Here is a 17,343-nt window from a genome sequence, read left to right on the forward strand (position 1 = left end):
AAAAGGGTCAATCATCAAGAAAATATGATAATCCTAAATGTACTTTATGCACCTAAAAACAGAGCTTCAAAGTATTCATGTATTTTACTTCTTAGCAAAAACTGGTTGAACTACAAGGATAAACAGACAAATCCACAATTAGAGAAAAAGATTTTGACGCCCTTCTCTCCGTAATGGATAGAACAAGTAGAGAGAAAATCAGTAAGGATACAGAAGGCATGGACAACCTTCAATTTAGTTGATCTAATTAACATTTACAGATCACACTCAGTGCATAAGAAAAACTATACGCTGGGCAATAAGTATAGAAGTTTAAAAGAACTGAAATCATGCAGAATATGGTCTCTAACCACATGGAATTAAATTGGAAATCAACAGGAGGAGGAGACACCGCCTCCACCAAAGCCACAGCTTCAGCTTCTCTCTTGTCCTTCGGGCTATGCCTAGGATCTGCTGCCAGGTAGCTTCAGCCCCACAGCCCTGCATGTGTGGTCTCAGGTTCCTTTAGTTCCAGAAAGAGAAAAATTGACACTTCGCATCCTGGAAACTGATCTAAGAGACTGAAATTAGGGACTTCTTTCAAATTTAAAAATGGCTAATCAAGGAGCAACAAGACCCACCAGGCCAAACACTGGAAATAAAATACAGTACACTGATACAAACTAGTACTTCTGGGAGAGCCTGCTGTTGGCATGTCAAACCTGGTGCTTCGTATTGTGAAGGACCACTTTCATGAATTTCAAGAGAGTACCACCTGGGCTGTTTTTTGTTTTGTTTTGTTGTTTTTTTTGCGGTACGCGGACCTCTCACTGTTGTGGCCTCTCCCGTTGCATAGCACAGGCTCTGGATGCGCAGCCTCAGCGGCCATGGCTCACGGGCTCAGCCGCTCCGCGGCCTGTGGGATCTTCCCGGACCAGGGCACGAACCTGTGTCCCCTGCATCGGCAGGCGGACTCTCAGCCACTGCGCCACCAGGGAAGCCCCAAGAATTCTAATTTTGATGGAGTATAGTTTATCAAACTTTTTCTTTTGTGGTTCATGGCTTTTGTGTCCTGTGTAAGAAATCCTTGTCTATTCCAGGATCATGGAAATTTTCTTTTAGAAGTGTTATATGGAGTATGATCCATTTTGAATTAATTTTTTTATATACTGTTAGGTAGGGGTTGAGGTTAATTTTCCATATGGATATCCAGTTTATCCAGCATCATTTGGTGAAAGGACTATTCTTTCCTCATCAAATTACCTTGACACATTTGTTGAAAATTAATTACCTTATATGTGAGGATCTATTTGTGTACTGTATTCAAACTATGGCCCATAGGCCAAATCCTGCTCATTTTGTACACCCTTGAGCTAAAAATGATTTTTACACTTTTAAAGGTTGTTTTTTAAAAAGGCAAAGAAAAATATTCAACAGAAGCCTTATATGACTCACAAAGCCTAAATAATTTTACTGTTAGGACCTTTACAGAAAATGTTTGCCAACCCCTGATCTGTATGTTCTGTAATGTACTATTTTGATAATAGTTGTAGCTTGATGCTACATCTTCAAGTCAGGAAGTCTGAGTCCTTCACCTTTTTTTTTGAAAGTTGTTTTGGTTATTCTAGACCCTTTGCATTTTCATATAACTTTTGAAATCAACTTGTAGATTTCTTCAAAAAAGCTTCATAAAATTTTGGTTGGGATTCTGTTGAAACTCTAGATCAATTTGTACAGAACTGATATGTTAATATTAATGAATGTTCCAATGCATGAATATAGTATTTCCATCTGTTTAGCTTTTATCAGTTTATCTTTTTTTTTTTTTTTTTTTGCGGTACGCGGGCCTCTCACTGTTGTGGCCTCTCCCGTTGCGTTGCGGAGCACAGGCTCATTTTTAGCTCAAGGGCGTACAAAATGAGCAGGATTTGGCCTATGGGCCATAGTTTGAATACAGTACACAAATAGATCCTCACATATAAGGTAATTAATTTTCAACAAATGTGTCAAGGTAATTTGATGAGGAAAGAATAGTCCCTTCACCAAATGATGCTGGATAAACTGGATATCCATATGGAAAATTAACCTCAACCCCTACCTAACAGTATATAAAAAAATTAATTCAAAATGGATCATACTCCATATAACACTTCTAAAAGAAAATTTCCATGATCCTGGAATAGACAAGGATTTCTTACACAGGACACAAAAACCATGAACCACAAAAGAAAAAGTTTGATAAACTATACTCCATCAAAATTAGAATTCTTGGGGCTTCCCTGGTGGCACAGTGGTTGAGAGTCCGCCTGCTGATGCAGGGGACATGGGTTCGTGCCCTGGTCCGGGAAGATCCCACATGCCGTGGAGCGGCTGGGCCCATGAGCCATGGCCGCTGAGCCTGCGCGTCTGGAGCATGTGCTCCACAACGGGAAAGGCCTCGACAGTGAGAGGCCCGTGTACCACACAAAAAAAAAAAATTAGAATTCTTAAAACTTGATAATAAAATAACAAACAACCCAGTTTAAAAATGGACAAAAGACTAAGACACTTCACAAGTCAGAAAGAGAAAGACAAATACAATATGATATCACTTATATGTGGAATCTAAAATATGACATAAATGAACCTACCTACAAAACAGAAACAGACTCACAGACATAGAGAACAGATTTGTAGTTGCCAAGGGGAAGGGATGGACTGGGAGTATGGAGTTAGCAGATGCAAACTATTACATATAGAATAGATAAACAACAAGGTCCTACTGTATAGCACAGGGAACTATATTCAATATCCTCAGATAAACATAATGGAAAAGAACATAAAAAAGAATGTATACGTATGTATAACTGAATCACTTTCCTGTACAGCAGAAATTAACACAACACTGCAAATCAGCTATACTTCAATTAAAAAAAAAAGACTAAAACACTTCACAAAGGAAGATATACTAGTGGACAATAAGCACACAAAAAGATGCTCAATATCATTACTCATCAGGGAAAGACAAATTAAAATTACAATGAGATACCACTACACATGCACCAGAAAGTCTAAAATTAAAAAGACTGACCATATCAAGTGCTGGCAAGGACGTGGCTGGCAAGTCCTGTTTCATAATGTATGAAACAGAACTCTCATACGTTACTGATGAGAATGTAAAACAGCATAACCACTTTGGAAAACAGTTTGGCAGTTTCTTAAAAAGTTCAACATTTATCTATCATATATCCAGCAATTCTGTTTATTGATATTTACCCAAAATTAATGAAAACATGTCCACGCCAAGACTTGTAAACAACTGCTCATTAGAGCTTTATTTACCATAGCCCCAAACTAGGAACAACTCCGATGCCATAGATATGTGAATGAATAAACAAATTTCAGTACTCTGCAACAAAAAGAACAAATTACTACCATACAGAACATCGTTAAATCTCACTGACATAATGCTGAGTGAAAGAAGCCAGATATCAAAAACTACATACTGTATGATTTCATTTATATAAAATTCCAGAAAATCTATCTAGTAACAGAAGTAGATCAGTGATTGTCTGAGTGTGGGTATGGGTGAGGGAGAATAACTGCAAGTAGCACATGAGTATTTTTGGAGATGATGAAAATGTTCTATATTTTGACTGGTTACATGGTTATATGGGTGTATATAGTTGTCAAACTCAATGAAGTTTATTTAAAAAAACCACTATGGGGGCTTTCCTGGTGGTGCAGTGGTTAAGAATCCACCTGCCAATGCAGAGGACACAGGTTCAATCCCTGGTGGGGGAAGATCCCACATGCCGCGGAGCAACTAAGCCTGTGTGCCACAACTACCAAGCCTGCACTCTACAGCCCGCGAGCCACAACTACTGAGCCCGTGTGCCACAACTACTGAAGCCCACACGCCTAGGGCCTGTGCTTCGCAACAAGAGAAGCCACTGCAATGAGAAGCCGGCACACCGCCAACGAAGAGTAGCCCCTGCTTGCCACAACTAAAGAAATTAACCCGCGTGCAGCAACGAAGACCCAATGCAGTCAAAACTAAATTAATTAATTTAAAAAAAACACTATGAAATAGTACTATTATAATTCCTATTTTACCTGTAAGAAAACAAAGCACTAGGATAAAATACCCATGTTACTCTCTTCATAGAAAAATTATCATCTCCAACTTAAAAAGTATGGGGAAACGTTTTCAGGCTTTGTGTATGATATTAGTTTCTGGTTCTCAGATAATCAATAAATTTATATGAACTCATTGCTCTAGGAACACAGCAGAAATTCCAAGAATTAAATATCAAGAGCAGCTATCTCTATAGATACTTTTTGCTTTTATTCTTTAAAGTAGTCTGAGGTAATTTTACATATAGCAGTTTATTTTCCTAATAATTTGCATTCACTGAAAGAATTCCGAATAGTTTCTATGGCATTGTTATATTCTATTTTTGCCCCAAAATATCATTTCTAGTGATGCAAAAGCTAATCACAGAATATAAAAATCAATTAAATCCAAAAGTTGTGTATATACATGTGAGTAAACAAAAATATTTTCCCTCTTTCAAGAAAAGAAAGAGGGAAAGGAAAGCAAAGCACAGAGAGACTAAGTAACTCAGCCAAGAGCTAAGATTCAAACTCCAATAGTTATACTCTAGAGCCCAAATTGTTAGCCACTATTTCATTCTGCCTCTATAAAATATCAAGAGCAGCTATCTACCTATCTATATATATATATATACATACATTGCTTTAATTCTTCTAAATATATTCTAAAGTAGACTATATCTATTATCTCTTTTCTTCTGGATACTATATATGTATTTGTGAACATGTAATATCTTATCATCAGAAAAAGCACATATATTTAAAAAGACAGAGACTCTTCAGGACCTCCCTCCAAGATGAATTCAACCAATTAATCAAAACATGTCGGATGTATTTGTTAATCTTTCTGAAGTTATTCACCTGTGTTACCTTTCAGTTCACATTCTTCATCTTGTTCTCAAATATAACACGTAAATTTCATCAAAAGACTTACAGAAAATCAGATATACTATAGCTGTAGCATTCCTCTGATCCACCTGTCCAGTAACTCTATAAAAGAAATAAGCTTGTAATAAAGCTTATTCATGCAAGTCCCCAGAAACCAACAGTTTCTATTCTGTGTTCACAAACCATCATTTTAGTAATCTGGCCTAGAATTTTGCCCAGAATCTACAATAACTAACTTCCAGATCATCCAAAGATGACAAACAGAAGTTCAGCAATGGTTTAAGCAAGTTCTCCTACTGCAATGAGATATAATTCATCAGAGAGGGGAGACTCTAAACTCATTTATATTCATTAAGGCCCTTTTGTGTAGTTAATTCCCTTACATTTTCTGCACTTCAGTTTCCTACTACCAATAACCACTTGGCCCTTTCCAGAGTGGGATTAATTCTTCTTGACCAAGAAGACAGAAATAAGAGGGGCTAACAAATTCTACTTTCTATGATATGTTAATATTTCTTCATCTACCCTCTCAAGACTATACCTGCTCTAAACATAACTAAAAAAGCCTTTTTAAAAAATGATTGTCGGCATTTTCTGAAGGTCTCAAATAACTCTGAGATTTCTAGTTTCTGAAGCTATTCTTATGGGTTCTGTCACTCTTCACTGTTGGTTTTATATCCTGCTTTTTATCCTCAGTACTTAGAGTTGGACAGCTACTTTTGTTGTCACGATAGTCTCTTCAGTTACTTCTTTCTTCCTTATTGGAATCAGTTATCTCCCATTCCTCTTGGAAATACGTTCCAATTATGTTAAAGAGAGAAGCTATATAATTGGCATAATTACCCTGATATTGCTTAAAATGTGTCTGGAACTCTGTCAAAAACTCCTTTCAGAAGTGAATTCCCTCCCAAAATCAGTTTTATACTTTATAGTCACACCTCCTCTTTGAAATTGTACTGCCCAGATTGATCACCTATCTCATTATTAATAATAATAGCTGGGATTCCCTGGTGGCGCAGTGGTTGAGAGTCCGCCTGCCGATGTAGGGGACACGGGTTCATGCCCCGGTCCGTGAAGACCCCACATGCCACGGAGCAGCTGGGCTCGTGAGCCATGGTCCCTGAGCCTGCGCGTCCAGAGCCTGTGCTCCGCAACGGGAGAGGCCACAACAGTGAGAGGCCCGCGTACCGCAAAAAAAAAAAAAAAAATAATAATAATAATAGCTAACATTTCCTGGGTATGTGCTATGTGACAAGCACTACATTAAGGAGCTTTCCATATATTCTCCATCTAATCATCACAACCCTAATAAGGAAATACTATCATTGTCCACCTTTATCAGTAAGGTAGCAATGACTTAAGTAACTTGACTAAGGCCACACAGATACTAAATAATAGAGCTACATTTTGAGGCCAAATTTATCTGAATTAAAAACAAACAAACAGAAAAAACAAGTTCTTTCTACTACACCTTCTAGCCATTCACTTGTAGGCTAACGTTGAAGAGTGAGGAGAGTGAGTTGTTTTAGTTTAAGGTGACTTATAAAATGAAGGGATTTAAAAAATATATGTATCAGAATTTATAAGTCAAATATCTGATAATAATTTCAAAGTGACCACCTTGAGAAGCTTTAAAGTTTGGGAATTTCTTATGGAACAGTTTCCACAACATTTTACCAGTCTTTTAAATATCTTTAATACTGGCAAATATTCATTTTTGAGGATAGTTTCTTTTTTGGAAATAGTTTGGTCTTTGGAACCAAGTCTTGTAAATTAGAAATAGTGATTTTGGGTGGTATAATATCTTAGTACTTGAGAGTGTGGCTTGGAGTATGATAGTTATAAATTTGGATCAGAGCTCTACCACCCTAACCTCTACACAATTATTTAAATTCCCTGAGCCCTAGTCCCTCATCTGAAATACAAGAAAGGTATCATCTATCTTACAACCACTGTGAAGATTAAACGGAATACTGTATATATAGCGTCTGGCTATATAAATATATAATAGATATGTGTAGTAAATAATAAATGTTTGTTTTCTCCTTCTCTTCTCCACTGTTATTTTAATCATTATTTCAAACTATGAATCACATTATCTGTCACTTATAACTTTAAGAAGGCAAGTAATTTTTTTTCAGTATATCCATTTTTCAACTATTGATTTTTTGCTTTAAATTACATTGAAACAGTATTTTGATGTAAGTGTAAGTCAATGGGCAACTTACCTGTGGAAACCATCTTTCAAAACTTCTTGCCTCAAAATAATTTCAGAACAAGTGGCCCTTATGCCTATAAGCATGAAAAGATTTTTTTAAACAAAATAAGCACTCAAAGAAAGAATATTTAAATAATCAGAAAATAATAGTTTGAATAGGCTTTAATTGCCTGGAAAATCTAACCAACCTAAAAACAAAACAAAAACTTTTAAAACTTAAGCAATTTGAGCTACATATAAATCTATTTCTAGTATAGCATAGGGGTTAAAAGTCTTGACTTTGGAGTTAGATTGGCTAGTTTCAAACCCCAGTCAGTCTATTAACAGCTGTGTGACTTTGGGCAATATAGTTTCTCTCTCTACTAGTTGTCATGAGAATTTAATATATGTAGAAGCACTTAGAACAGGGTCAACCATATAGCAAGCACTCTATATAAGTGTTCGCTATTTATATTACTTTATTCAGGTGATCCCAGGACACCAAAAACAACAGAATGGCCAAAGAGCCAGGAAACCTCAATTTTAATCCTAGCTAACTGAAACTGAGTATCACATACAAACTGGTAACTTCTATATTCTACCATCCTCACATAGAAAAAACTGAGAGGATGGTACACTATGCCTTGTGGAGACACTGAAAGAGTTTAAAGAAACAACAAAAACTGGAGGCTTTTGAAAGGTTCAAAGGGCTCCTTTATAAACGTACAATAACCAGAAATCTCACTATACTGACTCCATGCAGAATTCAGACATTAAAACTGTTACTCAGTGTCAGTTTCATAAAGTTAAAAATTCAGCTACTAATGACCACCAACTCTGCCCAGGCACTTTGCTATGGAATTTTACTCCATTTTCAAAAGCTGGAAGTGTGTGGGAAGAATATTAAAACAAACATACAGAAAAACCATACACTACTGTATGTTGCTAAGTCCATTAGATGTATTCCTGAGAAGATCCAAAAAAAAAAAAAAAACATGACAGGGAGATGGAAACATTTGGAATATACTAGGGAAGGAAGGAAAAAAGTATGAAAGACAACATTTATTAAATAATACCTATATGACAGATTCTCTACTTGGGGCTTTCACATGTATTTTAACTTTCACAGTCTAGCTAAACAGGCAGGCAATATTATTGCCTTTTGTACACAGGAGGAAACTAACTTATAAACAGTTACTGTTTAGGCCACACATCTAGGTAAGTAACTGATTAGAAGCAAGATCTGCCCAACTTTTAAAGCCTAAGGCATTTCCACTCTCCTAGCTATTTAAAGAAATCCTTAATTGCTTTGGAGAAGCACATATCATCTTTTCCCAAGCAACTTACAGAATATCCCTTGCATAAATCAAGATATTTCTTCAATGTTTAACTTTAATAGAGGTGGGGGTAAGGGTTTATATCTGCCTATAAATTAATTAGAAAAAAAGGTCAGATTAATAGGCTTAAAGTCTATCAGGATATACACTAGAGAATAGTAAATTTCATTCATCTTGGGATAGTAGAAAAGCTAATTTACGAACAGTATTGCAAATACTAGATTATTTATGATTTTTAAGGCAAAGGTACCATTTTCTTTCTTTTTTTTTGTAATATTTATTTATTTAGCTGTGTCGGGTCTTAGTTATGGCACACGGGACCTTCGTTGCGGCATGCAGGAACTCGCCGCGCGTCGCGTGGGTTTCTCTCTAGTTGTGGTGCGCGGGCTCAGTAGTTGCAGCATGGGGGATTAGTTGCCCCGGGGCATGTGGGATCTTAGTTCCCTAACCAGGGATCCAACCCAAGTCCCCTGCATTGGAAGGTGGATTCTTAACCACCGGACCACCAGGGAAGTCCTCAAAGTACCATTTTCAAAGTGAATTTGTTGCATCTGAATGCACCTTCAAGATTTTTCCTCTTAAATATTACCTTAGTTGGTTATTGCGGCCTGAACTGGCTCTGGCAATTGACCCCTTTTTAATCACAAAATGTCAGTGCTGGAAGTCTTCAGATACAAGTCCAGTTGTTTAAAAATTCTTTTTGGCCTAGTAATCCTTTCTTCAAATAAATTTGGGAACTTAATATGTAAACACAAAAGCAGAACTGCACTGACTGACAGATACTAGTCTCATATCCTCGTTTTAAAGACAGAGAAACTCACCTGATTTGTACTGACTTTCCTTTCCCTATCAAACGTTGTCACTTTATTGTAATTACTACTGCACTGTATACATCTCCCCCTACTGCAATGCAAGCTCCACGAGGGCTGGATCCACAGCGCCTAGCACAGCACTTCTGCCCACGGACTCGGGCCCAAAGAAGTGAATCAACTCGCTTGCCCAGCCCTGAGTCATAAAGAAACCCTAGCCCAATCTAGTCCATTATCAAAAATGTTTGTAAAACGAAACTAGTCTTCCTCCCCTTTCCACGTCCCCCGAGGACAACACACACTATGTATTCTAGATTGGGGTTCGCACACCTCATAGGGCGCTTAGACTTTGCTGGCTCCGTAGTGGTCAGAAGCTTCACGCATTCCAAGAGCATCCCAAGACGCTTCACGTCTGTACTTTACAATTTTTTTTTTTTTTTTTTTGCGGTTTGCGGGCCTCTCACTGTTGTGGCTTCTGCCGTTGGGGAGCACAGGCTCCGGACGCGCAAGCCCAGCGGCCATGGCTCACGGGCCCAGTCGCTCCGCGGCATGTGGGATCCTCCCAGACCGGGGCACGAACAAAGTCCGACTTTCCAGAGAACCAGGAGCAGCCACAAAGCAATGAAGACGGGGGGCGGGGCGGGGGGAGTAGCAGGAAGCTTGCGGCCTTTGTTTTTAACCTCCTGCAGCTCACCCTACAGCTCTAGGGTCGCGAGAAGTACCTTTGTTAAGCGCGGAAGGGAGAGTACTGGGGAGCCTGGAGTGCTCCCCACCCTCTCGGCCCTAAACCCCGCCCTCACCCCTGAAGCCCCGCCCTTCCCCTTACCAGCGTCGGTGGGTGTGGTGTTGAAGGCTATGGCTGGCGAGCAGGTGAGTCCAGCCACCTCCCAGAGGAGCAGCCAGGCCACCGCCCGGACGGCCACGGCCGGGGTAGCCAGGACGCCGGAGAACGCGCGCCCCAGAAGAGCGCGCGGGGACAAACTGCGGTCGGAGGAACCTGCACACGCCTCACACCGCTCCTAGAGCGCGCTGTCACGGAGTTAGAGACCGGGACGGAAGACTCAATGCGCGCACGCCAGCGGTCCAGCAGTTACCCTGCTCCCCGCATCCCCGGCCCCCGAAAGTTCCGGCGTCAAGGAGGCCGCGGTCCCGCCCCCTCGTCGCCCCGCCCCTCGCACTCCCGGTCGGGGGTGGAGCGAGGAGCGGCGGAAGCTCCGTGACGTGTGCCAGGGCAGTTGCTCTAGGGACCGCTCCGCGGGACCCGAGCATGACTCTGAGCTCCGCGCGGTGTCCTGGGGATAGCCTAGCCCAGCTCCTGGCGTCCAACTCCACTTCCAGGTATTTGCCAATGTGGGCCTCCTGCCGGGGTATTCACCCCACGGTGCGGAGCTGTGGCTGTCGCCTCTTTCTGCTGCGCCAGGCTGCGCCTGGCCTCAAAGTCGAGTGCTCCTAGGTGTCCTACGGTTAGTGGAAACACCCCCTCACGGAGATTTTAGACGTTGACCTGCAGAAGATGCATTTTATGTACTTCTCTATGGGTAAGAAAGTCAGTCTTGCACTAGTGGGGGCGTGGATAGGGAGAGGATCGTCTACCTGATGGCAAAATCCGTACACTTTAGGTGCTGTGGGGATGCTTGGCAAGATTATGCAGGTCACTGATCCTTGAGGAGAAAAGTATTAATGTCTAGGAAGAAGTGCTGGGTAAATGTGTCGTCTGTCTTCATGAATTGAATATGTAAGCAGAGCTGGAGAGTATCCAATGCAGATTGGAACAGAGCGGAGGGCTCTAGGATGGATGTCTTAAAGAGGAAAGATGTCAGAAGATACTACCTAAAACTGAAGATAGCAGTATAAGCATACTGTTAAGAAATATGAAGATAAATTTTGGAAGAAACATTTAAAAGAAACTCGTTACCTATGGAGAGGGGAAGGGGAGAGGACAACAGTTTTTTGTTATAAACCTCATAGAATTATGTTACATTTTAAACAGCATACAAACATTACTTTAATAAAAATAAAAGTTTAGTTTTAAAAAGAAAGAAAAGAGTGTAGTCAAACTACATTATTGAGCATCACTTGCATATATCATTTATTAATACAGCCATTTGCTTGAGTGTATGGAATTTGTATTGTGCTCAGTAGGATCTTCTAGAAAGTTTACTAACAACAAATTTTAGTGAGGTGAACTGGGAGTAGTATTTGTTTAAAAAAAAAAAAAAGAAGAGGTGGAGTGGGATCATGGCATCAGATCAGAGGCAGAGCACAGTAATTTGATAACAGTTTTTTATATATTGGGTTGGCCAAAAAGTTCCCTTGGTTTCTAAGTAAAAATAAAAGACACATTTTTCAAAAAAATATTTATTTATTTCGGCTGCACCAGGTCTTCATTGAGGCACGTAGGCGCTCTTAGTTGCTGCATGCGGACTCCTAGTTACGGCATGCATGCAGGATCTAGTTCCCCAACCGGGGAACAAACCCAGGCCTCCTGCATCAGGAGTGCAGAGTCTTACCCACTGGACCACAAGGGAAATCCCACATTTTTCATTTTTCATTTCTACCAAGAACTTTATTGAACAATGTATTCACCATTTTGTTCCACCACTTTCTGCCATTTTTCAGGCAACTCAATAATTCCATCTTCCCAAAACTTTTTATCCTTTTGAGCAAAGAACTGTTCTAGGTGCCTTTTACAGTCTTCCAGAGAATTGAAATTTTTTCCATTAAGAGACTTTTGTAAAGACCGAAATAAATGGAAATCCGAAGGTGCAATGTCCAGTGAATATATTGGATGAATCAGAGCTTCCCAGCCAAGCTGTAACAGTTTTTGCCTGGTCATCAAAGAAACATGCAGTCTTGCGTTATCCTGATGGAAGATTATGCATTTTCTGTTGACTAATTCCGGATACTTTTTGTCGAGTGCTGCTTTGAGTTGGTCTAATTGGGAGCAGTACTTGTTGGAATTAATCGTTTGGTTTTGCAGAAGGAGCTCATAATAGAGGATTCCCTTCCAATCCCACCATATACACAACATCACCTTCTTTGGATGAAGATCAGCCTTTGGTGTGGTTGGTGGTGGTTCATTTCGCTTGCCCCACCATCTCTTCTGTTCCACGTTATTGTACAGTATCCACTTTTCATCGCCCGTCACAATTTGTTTTAAAAACGGAACGTTTTCATTACGTTTAAGTAGAGAATCGCATTCGGAAATACGGTCAAGAAGGTTTTTTTCTCTTAACTTACGTGGAACCCAAACATCAAAGCGATGAACATAACCAAGCTGGTGCAAATGATTTTCAATGCTTGATTTGGATATTTTGAGTATGTTGGCTATCTCCCACATGGTATAATGTTGATTGTTCTCAATTAATGTCTCGATTTGATGGCTATCAATTTCAACTTGTGTACCCGACCGTGGAGCATCATCCAGCGAGGAATCTCCAGCACGAAACTTGGCAAACCACTTTTGACACTTTCAATCAGTCATAGCACCTTCTCCAGACAATGCACAAATCTTTTTTTGCGTTTCAGTTGTGTTTTTACCTTTCTTGAAATAATAAAGCGTAATATGCCGAAAATGTTGTTTTTTCCCCCTATTTTCTATATTAAAACAGCTACACAAAAATTCACCAATTTTAATGTACACTGATATGACAGCTGTCACAATACAGTCTAACAAAACTGTTTCAAATGAAGTTAAAGACAACTAAGCGCTACTAGAGCCAGCTTATGGAACGAATGAACTTTTTAGCCAACACAGTATGATCCATTTCCTAAGAGTAAAAATTCTCACATCCAATAGGAAGGGGTGAATAATATAGATTATGGTATATGCATAGGACAAAACATTTGCAGTCATAAAAATTTGCATTTTAGAAAGACATTTAATGGCAAAATTACATAGGTTGTTAAATTTAAAAGGCAGGACTTAAAAAAGAATGAAATAATGCCATTTGCACCTACATGATGAACCTAGAGAGTATCATACTACGTGAAGTAAGTCAGAAAGAGAAAGACAAATACCATATCATATCACTTATATGTGGAATCTAAAATATTACACAAATGAACTTATCTACAAAACAGAAACAGACTCACAGACATAGAGAATGGACTTGTGATTGCCACGGGGGAGGGGGCATAGGAGAGGGATGGATTGGGAGTTTGGGATCAGCAGATGTAAACTATCATATATAGAATGGATAAACAAGGTCCTACTATATAGCACAGGGAACTATATTCAGTATCCTGTGATAAACCATAATGGAAAAGCATATGAAAAAGAATATATGTATTTATATTTATTACTGAATCACTTTGCTGTGTAGCAGAAATTAACACAACATTGTAAGTCAACTATATGTCCGTAAAATAAAATTTTGTAAAAATTTAAAAGGTAGGAAATAGTATGTATGATATAAAAACATACTATAGCTAAAAAACAAACCAAAAAAAAAAAAAAGAAACCAAACACAAACAAACAAAAAACTATGCCTAGAAAGACTGGAAGGAATCAGGGATGATTATTTTGTATGTGTCTTCCTCCCCCTTCCCCACTCCCATCCCAGTTTTCTACAATGAACATGTATTAAGTAACCATGTTCCTAGTGATTCTCTAACAGAACTGAATTTATGAAGATATCATCCTTATGCTGCTTTACCTCCAGGTTCTTTGACATTTGCAAATCTTTCTGAGAATATCATAGTCACATCTAAAGCAGTCCCTATAATTAAGTATATTTTGGCATTGAGAGCAGGGAAGGGAAGAGGGAATGGAAAGTATTAACCTTTAAAATGGTTGTTTCACCAAAAAAAAAAAAAATGGTTGTTTCAAATACTGTATGCTAACATACATATATGGAATCTTAATAAACGGTACTGATGAACCTAGTGGCAGGGCAGGAATAAAGACGCAGACATAGAGAACAGACTTGAGGGCACAGCAGGGGAAGGGGAAGCTGGGATGAAGTGAGAGAGTAGCACTGACCTATGTACACTACCAAATGTAAAATGGATGGCTAGTGGGAAGCTGCTGCATAGCACAGGGAGATCAGCTGACACTGATGACCTAGAGGGGTGGGATAGGGAGGGTGGGAGGGAGACGCAAGAGGGAGGGGATATGGGGATATATGTATACATATAGCTGATTCACTTTGTGGTACAGCAGAAACTAATACATTGTAAAACAATTATACTCCAATAAAGATTAAAAAATAATAAATAAAATGTTTCTTGTAACTGAAAAAAACATCATGTAGTGAGACAAATAAGTTGAAATAAAAGCCATGTAAGCTTTATTGCCTCAAATATGTGGAGGCTGATTATTGCCTTGTTTGATCAGACTTCTAAACTGTGAACACTTCGAGGATGTACAGGGGCTGTGTCTTCTATTAACACATTGAATTAAACAATGGAATACCTACTACAGTCCAGATACTGTGCTGGGGATATTGTGGTGAACAGTGGATATGTTCCCTGCCCTCATGGAGCATATAGAATAGAAGGAAAAGAAAAGTGATAAAGTAAGTAGTTACAAAAAACTCAATGAGTAGAATGATTGGGGAAGTACAAAGGAGAGAGGTCTGGTCTAGTGAACCCCTCAGGACATAATGTGTAAGATTAAAAACCTCTTAGTGCCTTGACATAGAGGGTGCTTGTACATACTTGTTTAATTGGTAAACAAAAAAGATCCTGTAAGTTGATTCTTGGGCTGACTCGGAGGTTCATATACCGTCTTTGGTTAAGAGTACAGTACACGAAGAGATCCAAACTGAACTGCATTTCTAGGTTCATGTGTGAACAAATCTACACCCCTCAATGAACCAGGGACTCTATAGACTAAAGATAACCTGGGGCCAAACTGAACTTTCCAGGTAGCTCTTGAAATACTGAGCTTGAGCTGACTATGCATCTCCAGAACTGGAGTAGATTCAGATCTGCTGGGGAGGAAAAGTAGAGAAGAATGTGATTTATCCAACACTTAATTTTTTTCCCCTTTAGCAGGAAGTCATTATGCGACTAACACATTTTCATCAGATTTCCTCTGATTTACCGTGAAGTGTATGTGAGAATGATGTGCACTGCCAAGAAATGTGGAATTAGGTTCCAGCCTCCGGCTGTTATCTTAATCTATGAGAATGAAATGATGGGGAAAAGTCGCCAGCGCATCATGCCTGTCCGAAACTTTTCAAAGTATTCAGGTATCTTATGTTTTATCTTACCTCCTATCTTAAATATTCGCTGAGTCAGTTTATAAGAACGATTTGAGTCTCATGTAATGGAATGACATGGCCTTCAGAGTTAGACCGACCAAGGTTCAAGTCGTGACTGTCAGGGTAGGTATGAAATCTTGGCTAAATTACTTAATCTTGGTGAGCATCAGTTTCCTAATCTGTAAAAGGAAATTGATAATCCCACCCTTTGAGATCTGCAGTGTGGGTTAAATGAGATAGCATTATTCAGTAATATTAATTCCCTTCTCTCCCTCCAAATGTGTTTTTTAGTTGTAATCTTGATATTTTCTTGGTACCAGTACTAATATCTAAAGCTGTAAAACTACTTTTTTTTCTCAGATGTTTCTCCAGTTGAAAGTATTTAACATCTCCTCAAAGTGATTTTAAGTTACAGAAATAAAAAATATATCCCTCCTTCCCCCATCACACTCAAAGCTGTATATAAAGAAATAGTTCTGTAAAATAGTTCATTCCTAAAAGCCAGTTAGCTACTTGACTATAATGACAGGTAATGGTTTCAGTAACTTGTGGTACTTGAATAGTCTGTGGTGTTGCGTGTGGTATAATAGTTTTGTTTCTCCCTCCTAGATTGCAGCAGAGCTGCTGAACAATTAAAGAATAATCCACGACACAAGGGTTACCTGGAACAGGTATCCCTGAAGCAACTGGAGAAGTTATTCAGTTTTTTACGAGGTTACTTGTGGGGGCAGAGTTTGGCAGAAACAATGGAACAAATTCAGCGGGAAACAACCATTGATCCTGAGGAAGACCTGAACAAACTAGATGACAAGGAACTTGCCAAAAGGAAGAGCATCATGGATGAACTTTTTGAGAAAAATCAGAAGAAGAAGGATGATCCAAATTTTGTTTATGACATTGAAGTGGAGTTCCCACAGGATGAACAACTACAGTCCTGTGGCTGGGACACAGAGTCAGCTGACGAGTCCTGATAACCAAAAACTAAAAAAAAAAATTATTGGGTAGCAGAAAATCCATGTTTATACAAGACCATAGATTGGTTGTAGAAAAATCTGTAAAGAACACTATGCATATTGGGTCACGTTTGGATTGATCATGTTACTTTTCAAAACCAAGATACGTAGAGCATCTACTATGTAGGTGCATATGGAATATAGGGAAAACAGAATATAGGAATCTGCCTTTAAGGAGCTTACAGTCTAATGGGAAGATAAGTCAAAAGCTTATGAAAAACTAGTTTAATGGTATTAGGAAGCATTAGATCCAAATGCTTGATAAAGGCTAGAGAGGATCAGAACCTAGATTACGGTAGGGTAGAATAGTCAGGGAGGACTTTGTCCATCAGTGGCAAGATGGTACTTTGCCTGGCCCTTGAAATGGTAGTATTTGGATAGAAGCTTATATAGGATTCCAGATTAAACTGGGAGGAAAAAAAGGGGAATGTTGCAGGGGATTGGTAAAGAGAGAGAATTAGAACGTTTTATTTGAGGAACAGTAAGCAAATTATAGTTTGATAAGATCAGAGGGCATATGTGGTTGCCAGGGGATTATTCTTTTTTTTTTTTAATTTTATTTATTTATTTATTTTTGGCTGTGTTGGGTCTTCGTTTCTGTGCGAGGGCTTTCTCTGCTTGTGGCAAGCGGGGGCCACTCTTCATCGCGGTGCGCAGGCCTCTTACTGTCGCGGCCTCTCTTGTTGCGGAGCACAGGCTCCAGACGCGCAGGCTCAGTAGTTGTGGCTCACGGGCCTAGTTGCTCCACGGCATGTGGGATCGCCCCAGACCAGGGCTCGAACCCGTGTCCCCTGAATTAGCAGGCAGATTCTCAAC

General features: G+C 39.3%; 2 protein-coding genes across 3 annotated transcripts in view; one reads left to right on the forward strand and one right to left on the reverse strand.

The window, feature by feature from the left end:
• Positions 1-10,574, reverse strand: part of PIGX (phosphatidylinositol glycan anchor biosynthesis class X) — a gene marked incomplete at its 5' end in the record, with an annotated part of 27,388 nt that extends 16,814 nt beyond the window's left edge. The window contains 3 exons of the mRNA XM_082655308.1: positions 7,191-7,254; positions 10,132-10,324; positions 10,380-10,574. Coding sequence (XP_082511434.1) covers positions 7,191-7,254; positions 10,132-10,324; positions 10,380-10,574 — 452 coding nt within the window. The remainder of the gene's footprint in view (positions 1-7,190; positions 7,255-10,131; positions 10,325-10,379) is intronic.
• Positions 10,556-16,485, forward strand: CEP19 (centrosomal protein 19; the record flags this gene model as incomplete). 2 transcript variants are annotated; one of them, XM_082655539.1, is made up of 3 exons in its annotated part: positions 10,556-10,643; positions 15,303-15,502; positions 16,124-16,485. In XM_082655539.1, the coding sequence occupies exons 2-3, from the start codon at positions 15,373-15,375 to the stop codon at positions 16,483-16,485; spliced, it is 492 nt and encodes a 163-aa protein (XP_082511665.1). In that variant the 5' UTR covers positions 10,556-10,643; positions 15,303-15,372. The 2 variants fall into 2 exon arrangements, with proteins under 2 accessions (XP_082511665.1, XP_082511664.1); XM_082655538.1 differs by lacking the exon at positions 10,556-10,643 and adding an exon at positions 10,756-10,843.
• Positions 16,486-17,343: the final 858 nt, after the last annotated feature.

Source organism: Grampus griseus, assembly GCF_964374135.1.
Source record: "Grampus griseus genome assembly, chromosome: 5".
Classification (NCBI taxonomy): Eukaryota; Metazoa; Chordata; class Mammalia; order Artiodactyla; family Delphinidae; genus Grampus; species Grampus griseus.